Source organism: Oryzias latipes, chromosome 5, assembly GCF_002234675.1.
Source record: "Oryzias latipes chromosome 5, ASM223467v1".
NCBI lineage: Eukaryota > Metazoa > Chordata > Actinopteri > Beloniformes > Adrianichthyidae > Oryzias > Oryzias latipes.
Window position 1 is genome coordinate 27,467,677 of NC_019863.2, and position 12,739 is coordinate 27,480,415.

At 43.0% G+C, this 12,739-nt stretch overlaps 1 protein-coding gene across 2 annotated transcripts in view; it reads right to left on the bottom strand.

Annotated features, from left to right (window-relative positions):
* LOC101164552 (RNA-binding motif, single-stranded-interacting protein 2) overlaps positions 1–10,276 on the bottom strand; it is a 52,224-nt gene extending 41,948 nt beyond the window's left edge. Inside the window, exon 1 of one of the 2 annotated variants that reach the window (XM_023955209.1) lies at positions 10,090–10,276. In XM_023955209.1, coding sequence (XP_023810977.1) covers positions 10,090–10,161 — 72 coding nt within the window. In that variant the 5' untranslated portion in view covers positions 10,162–10,276. The remainder of the gene's footprint in view (positions 1–10,089) is intronic. The other variant, XM_023955208.1, reaches the window with a different exon arrangement.
* Between the last annotated feature and the right edge of the window lie 2,463 nt (positions 10,277–12,739).

The following is a 12,739-nucleotide window of genomic DNA, read 5'->3' on the forward strand; positions in this document are numbered from 1 at the left end:
TTTCTTTTTAATGTATCAGCATATTGTTTCCTGACTTTTTGTCTTTGAAAATCACAGAGAGAGTAATTTGGTTATTTTTTATTTCATAAATAGTGCTATTTGTTGTATTAAAAGGATCATGAATTAATAAAACTTTATTATAGGGCTTCACAATAAAATAAAGAAGCTTAAAGTTTTAAAGAAAAAAGACTTATTGTGGCCCTCATAAGAAAAGGTTTGGGGGCTCCGCTTTATCATCCATGTGGGGTTTGAATGTGTGTGTTTTTTTTTTCATTCTTATGATCATTCAAACACCACATGAATGGAGCATTTCTCTGAGTTTTCACAACAGACATCAAGCTGTTAGTGTAATTGGCTCTAAAATGAAAACAAAAGTTTTAACTTAAAAACTCTAAAATGTTGTCTTCTTTCTCTTTCGGCTTTTCCCATCAGGGGTCGCCACAGCGAATCATCCTTTTCCACCTCACTCTATCATGGACATCTTCTACCCTAACATTAGCCAACTTCATGTCCTCTGTTAAGACATCCATGTATCTCCTCTTTGGCCGTCCTCTTGCCCTCCTGCCAGGCAGCTCCATCTCCAACATCCTTCTACCAATATATCCACTATCCCTCCTCTGAACATGTCCAAACCATCTCAGTCTGGCTTCTCTGACTTTGTCGCTAACACAGGCAACATGAGCCGTCCCTCTGATGTACTCGTTCCTTATCCTGTCTAACCTGGTCACTCCTAAGGAGAACCTCAACATCTTCATCTCCGCTACCTCCATCTCAGCCTCTTGTCTCTGTCTCACTGCAAACTCTAAAATGTTGTAAAATATAATTTTGCTTGAAAAGTGCTTTCATCCAGATTCCATATTATTTCATTCTCACTCCTGGCATCTGCTCCTGGTCCGGCTCTTCTATCAAACTTTAGAACCCAATGTGGCCCTCGAGTCAGAAAGTTTGTCCACCCCTGGTCTAAGGCAAAGTTTGATGCTAAAGATTCTGAGCCCTAGTGATAAAAACATTGACAAATGTATTTGATATTGGCTGGATTCCATGATAAATACTTACAAATACACTGTCTGTTCTTGTCAGGGGAGGAACCTCTGGCTCATCTGTATCTGACTGTTCTCGTTGGACACAGGCAATGGTGTTGGTGTCTGGTTCCAATTCCTTAAGAGATTATTTTTACTTTTTAAAATTAAAAAGGTACAAATTAAAACTGCACAAGTTTAATCACATGTTGGATTTAATTTTTCACTAAATTAAATATCTACATTTTAAGATATTTAACTGATTTATGAATTAAAACTCTACAAGTTAAATCTTTGCAGTTTTACTTTTAACCACATTTTTATTTTTCCCCCCACCCAAGGAATTTAGCAGGCTATTTATTTCTGGCTAGCAGGAATTTCATAACAGTTAACATAGGGTAAAAAACACCGTTCTTTTTGACACTTACCCAGCTATTACCAACAGCATCTTCTCTTTCTGGGATGTCTGAAGATCCAACCAAGGAGCTGCAGCTTTCAGTGGATACAGAGGGCTATAAAGGGGACACAAATGATTTTACTCGTTTACGTCAGTTTAGCAGAAATGTGCTAACCAATGCTTTCACATCTAATAGATATTACATTATTAAAAAGGAGATGATAAATTATTTTGCAATGTGAATTTTTTTAAGAATCTTGTTACAAAGAAGAAATCTACTATAAATAAGTATTTTGATCCCAATAAATAGTACACTGAAAACAGTGGCAAAAAAACTTTACCTGCACAGGTGGATGTTTGGTCTTCAGGCCCTCTGTGTACCTCTTCTGGCACCTTTTCTTTTGCTCCCTAAGCATCTTCACACGCTTTTTAAATCTGAAGGTTCTTCTAAGAACCAAACACAGAAAGGTTGTTTAATTAAACACTCAGATGAAAGACAGACTCAGCTAAAAAAATGTCCTTACTGATAAACTATTATATAAACACAGTTTACTTTACACCATTATCTTAATGATGACGCAGCAGTGGGTCTGTGCAGATGAGGTTCACAAAATGAACATTAGCTTTGGACCTTCCTGAGTTTTTGATTTAAAGTATTTAGTTAAATGCTCAGTACTAAATGTGCTCAATTATTTACTACTGCACCATGAACCAACCAGGAAGCAAAAGTATAAAAACATGTAAGCGGGACTCGAGTTTTAAACAAAAGACATGATCAAAATATTACTAAATGTTGGAACCAGAAATACTTTTTAAAGTCACTTGATTACCGTACAACAGGGCACCATCATGGTGTCATACATTTTTTGTTTAGCTCTAAAGAACAAGACCACAAAATACTGAAGTGATCCTGGTTTTAAAACAAACAAACAAATTAACCAAAGTAAATCAAATTGGTAAGCATTTTCAAATGAAAAAAAAAACCATAAACACTACCAAGATGGTTACAGATTTTAAAAAGTTAAATTTAAGACTTTGAGACCTTTTAAAGATCATTTTAAAATATATAAATCATATTTACAAAGACCATGAACATCATGTTTATCTAAGCAAGCATACATACAAGCATTAAATGTAAGAACATGTCAAACTGATGAAGCATTAAATTTCAGTCGGGCCTCCTAAACTTTGATATTTTTCTTATTTTCATCAAGAGGAAAAAAATGAGATCCTCTAACTATTCTAGTTTTACCCTCTCGGGTTAATGCGGGACAGTGAGACTGGGTCACATGACTCAGACGGAGCTCCTGCAGCGGGAGCTTTGATCCCGGTACGGAACGATGTAATGATCCCAGACATGCAGACGTGACTACGATGCTTTTGCAGGAGCATCAAGATTATCAACACTTTTGCACAAACGGCAAGCAGCAAGTTTTGTGCAGCGCGAAGGGGGGGGGGTTAACTCACAGAATTTAAGACAAATTAATACATTTAAGGCCACACTTCAATAAATTAAATTTAAAATGTATTTAGGATCTGTAACAGCCTGACCAAAATCATTTGGAAAGCTAGCTTCCCCACAAGCACATGCTGCGTTAGCTTCAAAGGACCGAGCTAGCTAGCATCGCCATGTGCTCGGCTCTCGAGCATTTCCACCGGAGAAAAGCATGCCTAGACGGACTAAATATGTCTCAAAGTCATTTAGTGTCTGTTTTTAAAAAGTTTTGATGAGACTTACCTAGATTCCATGAAAAATCCTTGCCGTTCTGAGACTCCAGTGGGTTAGCTGTCTGCACTGCTGCCTGAGCTGAGAGGGAGACGATGCACCTGTGGAGCTGAGCGGGTGTGGCTTTGCTCTGCTCACCCTTCTCTCAGTCTTGGTGGGGGAGGGGGATAGTCACGGTGGGAACCCGAAAAGTCAGGAACTGGCAACTATTTACTATATGGGTGCCTCAGCTTTACTACAGCACCTATATTCACTTGTGTAATCATTAAAAAGTTTGTTTTGTTTATAAATAAATGCAGAAATCGAACTTCACAGGGAAGAATTTATGTGTTATGCCAGCTACTAAGGTGGGGGGTAAAATGAAAGAGTAATTAAGAACCTTAATTTACACAGCAAATCCTACGTAATCGCAAATAGAAAATAGGATATTATTATATTAAATAAGCAGATAAACAAGAGTAATACATCTTTCATTAGAATAAAAGTATAAAATTCAATTTATTTGATTAGCACAATGTTAAGCCCTGCAACTGTATATAATATATAAGTTGCTTTTACCCAAGCAAATTCATAGTGCTTTTATTTTGGTAACTTAAAATATATAAAGGGCACAGTCAACATTGTTTGATTTCCAAAACAAAATATTCTTCTATAAGAAAGAATAAAAATGGTAAGAATAAAAATGGAATGGATGTTGCTAAACCAATAAGGCCCTAAAAGGCTGATTGAGGAAATAAATGCTGTTTATTTTCAACATTGCTTAATTTAGTTTCTTACTTTTAAACGGTTCAGGAGCCTGAACGGTGCTTCAAAAATAAAGGAAAATAAAAACATAAATTCTTTCCAGAAAACAAAAAAAGTGTGATGATGAGGCATCATGACAGGATGAAGGAGAGTGCTTTAATGTGCCTAAGATGCTTTATTTACGTGACAGTCTGCACTTTGACAGGCTTTGCCAACAGCATTTTGGATGATGCTCCATGCATTTGCTGGTCAGAGGCTCTGCTCCACCCGTTCTTATCCCCAATTTGTGTTTTTATTTGATACTGGCAGCAACATGGCACAGAGTTTCGGTTCGGTATGTATCCATCCATCCATCCATCCATCAATCCATCCATCCATCCATCCTCCTCCTCTTTTCCGGGATCGGGTCACGAGGGCAGGAGTCTAAGCAAAGATGCCCAGACAAAGAGCTCACTTCCTCCAGCTCCTCTGGGGGGACCCCGCGGCATTGAGATGTAGTCTCTCCAACGTGTCCTGGGTCTTCCCCGGGGCCTCTGCCCAGTGATTCATTTCCAGAACACCTCCCCAGGGAGGCGTCCAGGAAGCATTCGGACTATACGCATGAGCTACCTCAACTGGCTTCCTTCAATGTGGAGGAGAAGCGGTTATACTCTTGGTCACCTGCTCTCCGCAGGTGACCAAGCTTCTCACCCCATCTCTAAGTGAACCCACAGAGGAAGCTCATTTCAGCCACTTGTATTGGGGCCCTGGTTCTTTGGGTCATGACCCAGAGCTCATGACCATAAGTGAGTATTGGAATGAAGATCGACCAGTAAATTAAGAGCTTTGCTCTTTGGCTTAGCTCTCTCTTCAGACTGATACAGCGACCACATAACTACGGAAGCTGCTCCGATCTGCCAATCAATCTTACACTCTGATCTTCCCTCACTCGTAAACAAGACCCCAAGATATTTAAACTCCTCCACCTGGGGCAGCGACACTCCACCCACCGAGAGATGGCAAACTACCTTTCTCCGGTCGAGATCTATGGATTTGGTTTGGCGGTGCTGACCCTCATCCCAGCCGCTTCACACTCGGCCACAAACCACCCCAATGCATGCTGTAGGTCCTGGCTCGATGAAGCCAACAGGACAATATCATGTGCACAGAGCAGAGAGGAAATCCTGTGGTCCCCAAACCACCCTACTGATGATGTGTTGTTGCAATGGTATGATGGGTTTGGTGCCCATCCTAAGTAAAAATTAAAGCCGCAACCAGCGTTGTATAGCGTTGTATAGCAGACGCAATCTGCCTTCCACGCCCAACTCTAAGCACAACCGCCGCTCTTACCGCCCTCCCCAGCCTCACCGCCCTCATCACCCACCTTTGATCAAGGCTAGTCAAAGCTGCATATGCTAATTATGCTAACTATACTAGCTATGCCAATATGGCTAAAAGTGCTAGCATTGCGATCACCATCATCAATTCTCTAAGAAAAACACATTGCTCAAAATGCTAATTATGCTAACTAAGCTAGCTACGCTAATGTGGCAAAAAGTGCAAGCATAGCCATCAGCACCATCACATCTGTCTGAAAAACACATTGCTCAAAATGTTAATTAAGCTAACTATGCTAGTTATGGTAATGTGTCTAAAAGCACTAGCTTAGGGATCAGTATCATCAACTGACTCAGAAAAAGACATTGCTCCATTGGTGAGAGCTATATGTCATCACATGATTAAAAAAATCCACGTTTTTCAAAATGGCGGCTTTTCTGTTGATTTTATCTCCATAGCAACCCTTTAATGATTTGGTTGCCTCGGGAAGACGAACATTTCGACGTCAGTTTCAGACTAATCTTTTTGTGTGTAAAATACACGACTTTCGGCCCATTAATTTTTTTGACGGGGTCGCTGGCCGTGATGTCATCGTCTTCGGGGGGTGACGTTGACTGTGGTCAACGTGGTTCATGTCTCATAAAAACAAGTTGCTTCTCACTGAGATCTTTTCATTGTTTGGTGGGGTGTAGAGCCACACCATCACAGCTGCCCAAAGAGGCTCGGTGCCAACTAGCGGTCGGAGGCTTAACCCTTATGCTATCTAAGATGACCCCACCCTTACATTGACCTCTTCTCCCTACCATGACAAAGGTGGATAAAGGTGGAAAGATTTCATGTAATCCATGGACACCAGTGAAGATCACAAATCATTGAAGAAAAAAGGTTCAGAGCACTGTGTAGTGGGTCTAGATGACCCAACTCCCAATGTTAAAGTGCCTAGGATAGCACAAGGGTTACATGGAAAACAAGAGTTAAACGCTGCAGGGCGCTCATAAATATCTAAATAATTATCAGCCTGACAGCATTTAAAATTGATACAAATATCGCCGAATCTCCACCAGTCTTACTGCTTTTGGGAAGAAACTGTTCCTCAGTCTTGTGGTCCTGCTCTTGATGCTCTGTCACTACCTGCCTGAGAAGAGCAGGGAGAACAGAGGGTGCAAGGGCTGACTGGGGTCTTTCATGATGCAGGAGGCTCGTTTCCTGCATCCAGTTTTGTAGATCTCAGTGGTGAACTGCAGGTGAAACCACAGTCCTCTGCACAGCTTTAGCCAGCCGTTGCAGAGCTTTTCTCTCTGCCACAGAACAGTTGCCGTGCCACACAGTGATGGAGGAGGTCAGGACACTCTCCACTATGCACATATTGGTGGTCAGGACTGAGATTCTAATCACAGCACGCTTGAGCCTAATCAGGAAATAGAGGCGCTGATGTGCCTTCTTCACCAGGCAGGTTGGGTTGGTGCTCCAGGTGAGGTCGTTGGAGATGTGCACACCCAAATACCTGAGGCTAAAAACCACTTCCACCTCAGCCCCACCGATGTAAAGAGGAGGAGGAGGAGGATGTCTGTCCTTCCTGAAGTCCACGATCATCTCCTTGGTCTTCTTCACATTGATGCAGAGGTTGTTGTCTCTGCACCAGCCCTCCTAATGCTCCACCTCCTCCCTGTAGTTGGACTCATCGTTGTTGGTGATTCGTCCAAGTATAGATGTGTTATCTACAAACTTCACAATCAGACTGCTGGAGTGACTTGCTGTGAAGTCATGCGTGAGCAAGGTGAACAGGACGGGGCTTAGCACAGAGCCCTGTGGGAGGCCCGTGCTGAGGGTGATCGGGGGGGGGGGGGGGGGTCACAGATCTTCACAGACTATGGTCTTTCAGGAAGTCCAAGACCTAGTTGCAAAGAGTGAAACACAGTCCTATGTGTGCAGTTTATGGATGAGGGTATTAGGCTGATGTGAACTCCACAAAGGGCAGGCAAACACACGAGTTCTCATTTTCTAGGTGGGTGAGTGTTGTGTGGACCACTAGTGACATCTTGTGTGAATTGGTTTGACCTGTATGCATATTGGTGCAGGTCCTTGGTAACACCAATGGATTCTGTGATGTGGGTCATGAACAGTTTTTCAAAACATTTTATGACCATTGGAGCTAGGATCACCGGCCAATAGTCCGTCAGACCTGTCACTGAGGATGTTTTGGAGTTTGGGATGATCGTTACGGTCTTCAGGCAGGTAGGGAACACTGCCTGCTTCAGGGGGGTGTTAAAAATGTCTGTTAGCACCTCTGTGAGCTGGTGTCTGTTAGGACCCGTCCAGTGATGTTGTCAGGTCCAGAAGCTTTGTGAAGATTGATCCTCTGGATGGTCTTCCTCATTTCTGCGGGTGTCACACTGGAAGGCTCTCCACTCTTCAGGGTTGGAGTCCTCAAAGCTCAAAGCAGCAGTACAAAAGGTTGAGTGCGTCTTGTAGAAAGGGGTCTTCGGAACAACTCTGGTGTTGTAGTCTGTGATGCACTTAATGCCCTTCCACATACTACGGGGATTATTGGACGTAAAATGTTGCTGGATCCTCTGAGGGTATGCTTGGCCCTGTTCACCCCAGCGTGCAGATCCCTTCTCACTACTCTGAGTGCTACCTTGTCACCAGACTGGAAAGCAGCATTCCTGTTTTTCAGTAGAGACTGCACTTCTGCGTTCAGCCAGGGTTTCTGGTTGGGATAGTACGTTACAGTCATGGTGCTGGTGAAGTTCTCCATGCACTTCCTGATGTACCTGAGGAAACCTGATGTATAATCCTCCAGGTGCTCCTCCACCTAGTGCAAAGCTGCCTTCTGAAGACCTGCCAGTCTGTGTCTTGGTTAGCTGCGGCAGTCTCATTGGGCTACACTGTGATGGTCCTCTGTGTTGGTGCCTGGCGTCTGGGGAAAGGGCAGTAAACAGGAACCAGCACGATTGCGATGTGGTCGGAGAAGCCCAAATGAGGATGGGGACAGCTCTGTGTGCATCTTTTTTGTTGATGTGGACACAGTCCAGAGTGTTATTTCCCATGCTGGTGGAACTTGAACAAAGTGTCTGTCAGGTTTACATGGTTTATTAAGTCTCCTGCAACCACGTAAAATGCCTCCGGGTGCTTATGCTGGAGCGAGCTGATATTGTTGTGGAGCTCTGGCAGTGTGTCGTTAGCATAAGCATTAGCATTATGCTAATGCTAATGCATTAGGAGGGATGGTGTTCTGTACCTACACAAAAAACCCTTTTTGGATGGATATTAACAAAATGCCTTCTGTTAGGGGAAAAAAACACCTTTAGTGTTTAAGTTACATTCAAATTTTGAACCCAGGCTTTGGTCACTGGTTCAAATGGGCCTGTGGGGGAAAATCCATCCAAAAACATATTGAAAATTGCTGTTTTCTTTCAGAATGGGGTAACTGTGTACGTCTTCCTGATTTTCTTCCAAGGAGTTTGGGGATGAAAAATATCTAGGGGTTTCTGTGCACCCACATTTTTTACATGTTTTACAGGGGTTCGCAAACTGGGAGACGTCTGTTTTGCCACAATCAGACATATATTTTTGAAACTGTGAACCCTGGAACTTCTGTTTTTCAGGTATTTGGAGCTGCCCCCTTGGGCCAATATTGTTTAAAAACAGGAAAAAATTCACATGAGAGCCCCTCATGGGGTGCTTAATAAGTTCACCAAATTTTAGATTGCTTGTTTGCCTGGTTAGATAGTTAGCTTTAGCATCATGCTAGCAACAAACAACAAAGTTATTTTGCATCAGGGGGATGAATGATACAACATAGTCAAAGATGGGCTTTGTTGGCCAAAGGGAAGCATTTTTAATCTTGATTTCACACTTGAATTGGAGTAGGCCGAAACAAGCGTACAGGGGGCTACCGGAACAATGCTTTGACCTGGGGGGCTGAAACTTCTTGCATTACATCAGGCTGTTACCCTAATGCACCATCCAGAGTTTGGAGTCTCTAGCGTAATCTGGGCCACCAAGGGAGACGCAAACATTTACAATAAGCTCATCCTAGATTTTCCTGATGAGGTGTTTTCTTTAATTTCTCAGATCTGCTTAGAGTGAGAACTACCAAACTTACCAGTAATGGTTAAAACCTTGTACTTAGCTACTGTACAAAGTGTGATGCTCCTACGATCACATTTCCCTTCACAAGACCCCAAAAGGTGTTGTTTCAGGACTAGGCCTCAAGCCTCACTTTTTTACCTTTGACATTTGAGTAGAAATTGCCAGGTTATCCTGGCTTTAAAAATGACATAATTTGTTTCAACTAAGTATATCTGTTTGACAATACAAATATTGTCACTTTCCAAAAGTAATTTAAACATTTGTAATCATAAAATATGATATTGAAAAAGTACACACTTTGTCAGGAAAATGTCCCCATTAGTCCAACGTCACACACTGCTATACCCACTCTGACCACTAGGGTGTCATGGTGAAACACACCTTGTCATGAAAAGTCATCTCCAGGGGACCGATTTTACTTTGCAAAAAAAACAGCACTAGGCATATCAGGAGGCTTTTTTCTATTGATTCCAATGCTTGTGCCTGTGGGGACCGAGCTTCGGTCCCCACGGAAAAAATTGGTACCCACGAGGTGGGTGAAATTTCAGGTCCCGGATCCCACAAGGGTAGAAATACAAACGCACACACACACACACACACACACACACACTTGACCCACCGGCGGGGTACCGTACTATGCGTCCACTCCGCCAAGTTTCAGCCCCAAATTCCCCACCTTTAGCTCCTCAAGGACACTGCAGCTCCCTGTCACCGTGCGCTGCGCGGACGCGGGCGGGCTGCCCTGCGGTCGAAAGCGGCAGGAAACAGCGTAAAAGCACCGAAACGGTTACCTTTTTGCTGTTTCTGCTGTTGAAGCCGTTGTAGGGGTTGACTCCTGCCCTTGGCGGTACGGAGAGCAGCATTTTCCTCGGCGCTATGTATGTCCGGAGCAGCGAGCTCAGCCCAGGCTGCCAGCTGACGTCAGCAGCTGGGGAAGTGAGAGCCTGGAGTCCCGCTGCTTGACTGCGAGTGGTGCTGCTGCTACTGCTGCTGCTGCTGCTGCTGCTGCTGCTGCTGCTGCTGCGGGACGGGGCACCCGGGGCTCCCGTGGGGGCTCCCTCACGCTATCAGGGTTGCATCACTAATGTGAGGGTTCAGAACAAATAATTGGACAAAAACAGTTTTTCTTGTTTTTCCATTTATTTTCTAGGACCCCCCCCCCCTCGCCCCCAGATTTATAATCATGAGAGACCACATTAGTTTATAAGTTATTAACATGTATTTAAATTAACTTAGAAAAACCAAAAGTTTAGACTACACCAGGGGGTCTGTAACTTGAGGCTCCGAAGCCACGTGTGACTTTATTATCACTCCATTGTGGCTAGGTTAAAGAATTGTATTGTTTTAAAAGTAACTGTAAAGTTAAAAGAAAGTAATTAGTAAATTCGCTGGTTCTGTTCATAGTCTTTGTGGACAGAATTTCTGGGGGCAGCCAGGGTTGGAGGGAGTTTGGTTTGGGGACCGCAGGATTCATCTCCACTCTTTGCAGATGATTTTGTCCTGTTGGCTTCATCTACCCAGGACCTTCAGCATCGGGGCAGTTTGCGGCTGAGTGTGAAGCGTCTGGGATGAGGGTCATCACTGCTAAGTATGAGGCCATAGTTCTTGATAGGAAAAGGGTAGTTTGCCATCTCTGGGTGGAAGAGTTGAATTGTATAAGGGTCACAAGAAAATGAAACTCTCTCACAAGTGAAGGAGTTTTATTGTTATGCGGTTGCTGTACCGGTCTGTTGTGGTGAAGAGAGAGCTAAGCCAGAAAGCAAAGCTCTCAATTTACCAGTCGATCTTCTTTCCAATACTTACATATGGTCATGAGCTCTGGGTAATGACCGAAAGAACACAAGCGCCCGAAATAAGTTTCTTCCATAGGGCAGCTGGGCCCTCCCTTAGAGATAGGGTGAGAAGCTCTGTTACCTGGAGCCACCACTCCTCCAAATCGAGAGGATGCAGTTTAAGTGGCCCAGGCATCTGGTCCGGATGCTTCCTGGATGCTTTCTGAGGAGGTTTTCCAGTGGGGCCCTCTATGGTTGAACCAAAAAACTGAAAGCTAATAACCTTTTGGATACCTTCACGTTACGAATCACAACTATACTAATGGCAGGTCAGTGCCATTCCTACATATTGGTAACAACCAAAAGGATTGGCAAGCGCACCAGTGAGTGCAGAGACTACTTACATAGTTCCCTATTTGGCCTGTCATCCATGCAAATAACCATCAAGTGAAAAACTGTCAAAGGAAGTTCATGGAGGTGTTTTATAAGTTTTGGCTCCTATGATATAATGTATTATTAACTTGTTTGCAAACATAGGAAGGAAATAGACATTTCCAGTAACCATAGAATGTAGACCTAAAACATCATGCAGTTGCAGGAGAATGACAGAGATTTGTTTTTGATATTAAAGCTTTTTTATCCTTCTTTTCCCAAAATTAACATTTTACTAGTACAAAAATGTTAAACACCGGATCAGAGGCACTAAAACTTCTCAAATGCAATCAACAAATCCTGTCAACAAAACTTAACAGTTTGCAGATATCTGATTCAAAAAATGTGGAATAACCTTAACCCAAATATACTAATAAAATGACTAAATAAAAACTCAAAGTTTGTCCTAAAAGTTTGGTCAAATTTGTAAAAATGAGAATTCTTTTTGTGTACTTCTGGACAGATTCGATTCTGACCTGTCTGTGCAGTGTTCCTGCAGTAACACTAAAGCAGCAGCCGAATTTTCACATCCTTCCCTGTTCCAGTCGGCAGAAGTTGCACCTTTCTCTGGTTGTGCAGGATCAGCCCGCGCTGTGGGCTACACGCAGTCCTTGTGGATGGTAAAACAGCAAATATGGCCGAGTAGATAGCATTTAATGGAATCCAGAGTACTTTGAGCTTGTCCTGGTGTCCTGCAGTGCAGTGACTGCTTCATTTATAGTCTTTCATAAACACACCAGTTTCATTGTTGCACTCAGAACAACCTGAATCTGGCTCAACCAGCCACTTTGATGACTTGTACATTGTTTGGATATCAACAAGCTGGTTGCCAGGCAACTCCACTACCCCCCCCGCCCTCCACCCAAGTGCTGTAGTCTGTGAATCCATACTTTTTACCTCCAGGGTATTGTGTGCTACATGCTTTTGTGCTCTTGTTTCCTGTGAGGGATGTCACAGCAATTGGCTCATACTGGGTTTTAGTGAAACAGGAAGGGATTGTGATTGTTTTTTGATTTTCTTTTTTTCTTTTTCCTTTTTAAAGGATTTGAACGTCAGATGAAAGAAGCAGGTCAAAGGTTTATGAATGAAAGAGAAATTTGTTTTGTTGTGGGAAGTTGTCTTTAAACTGATGAATGTCTCTAAACAGGCACAAGTTGCAGATACAACGCTAAATGCCACACAGAGAGCAGCATCCGCAGCGGCGGGACCAACTTCCCTCACAAAGATGGACTGTTGT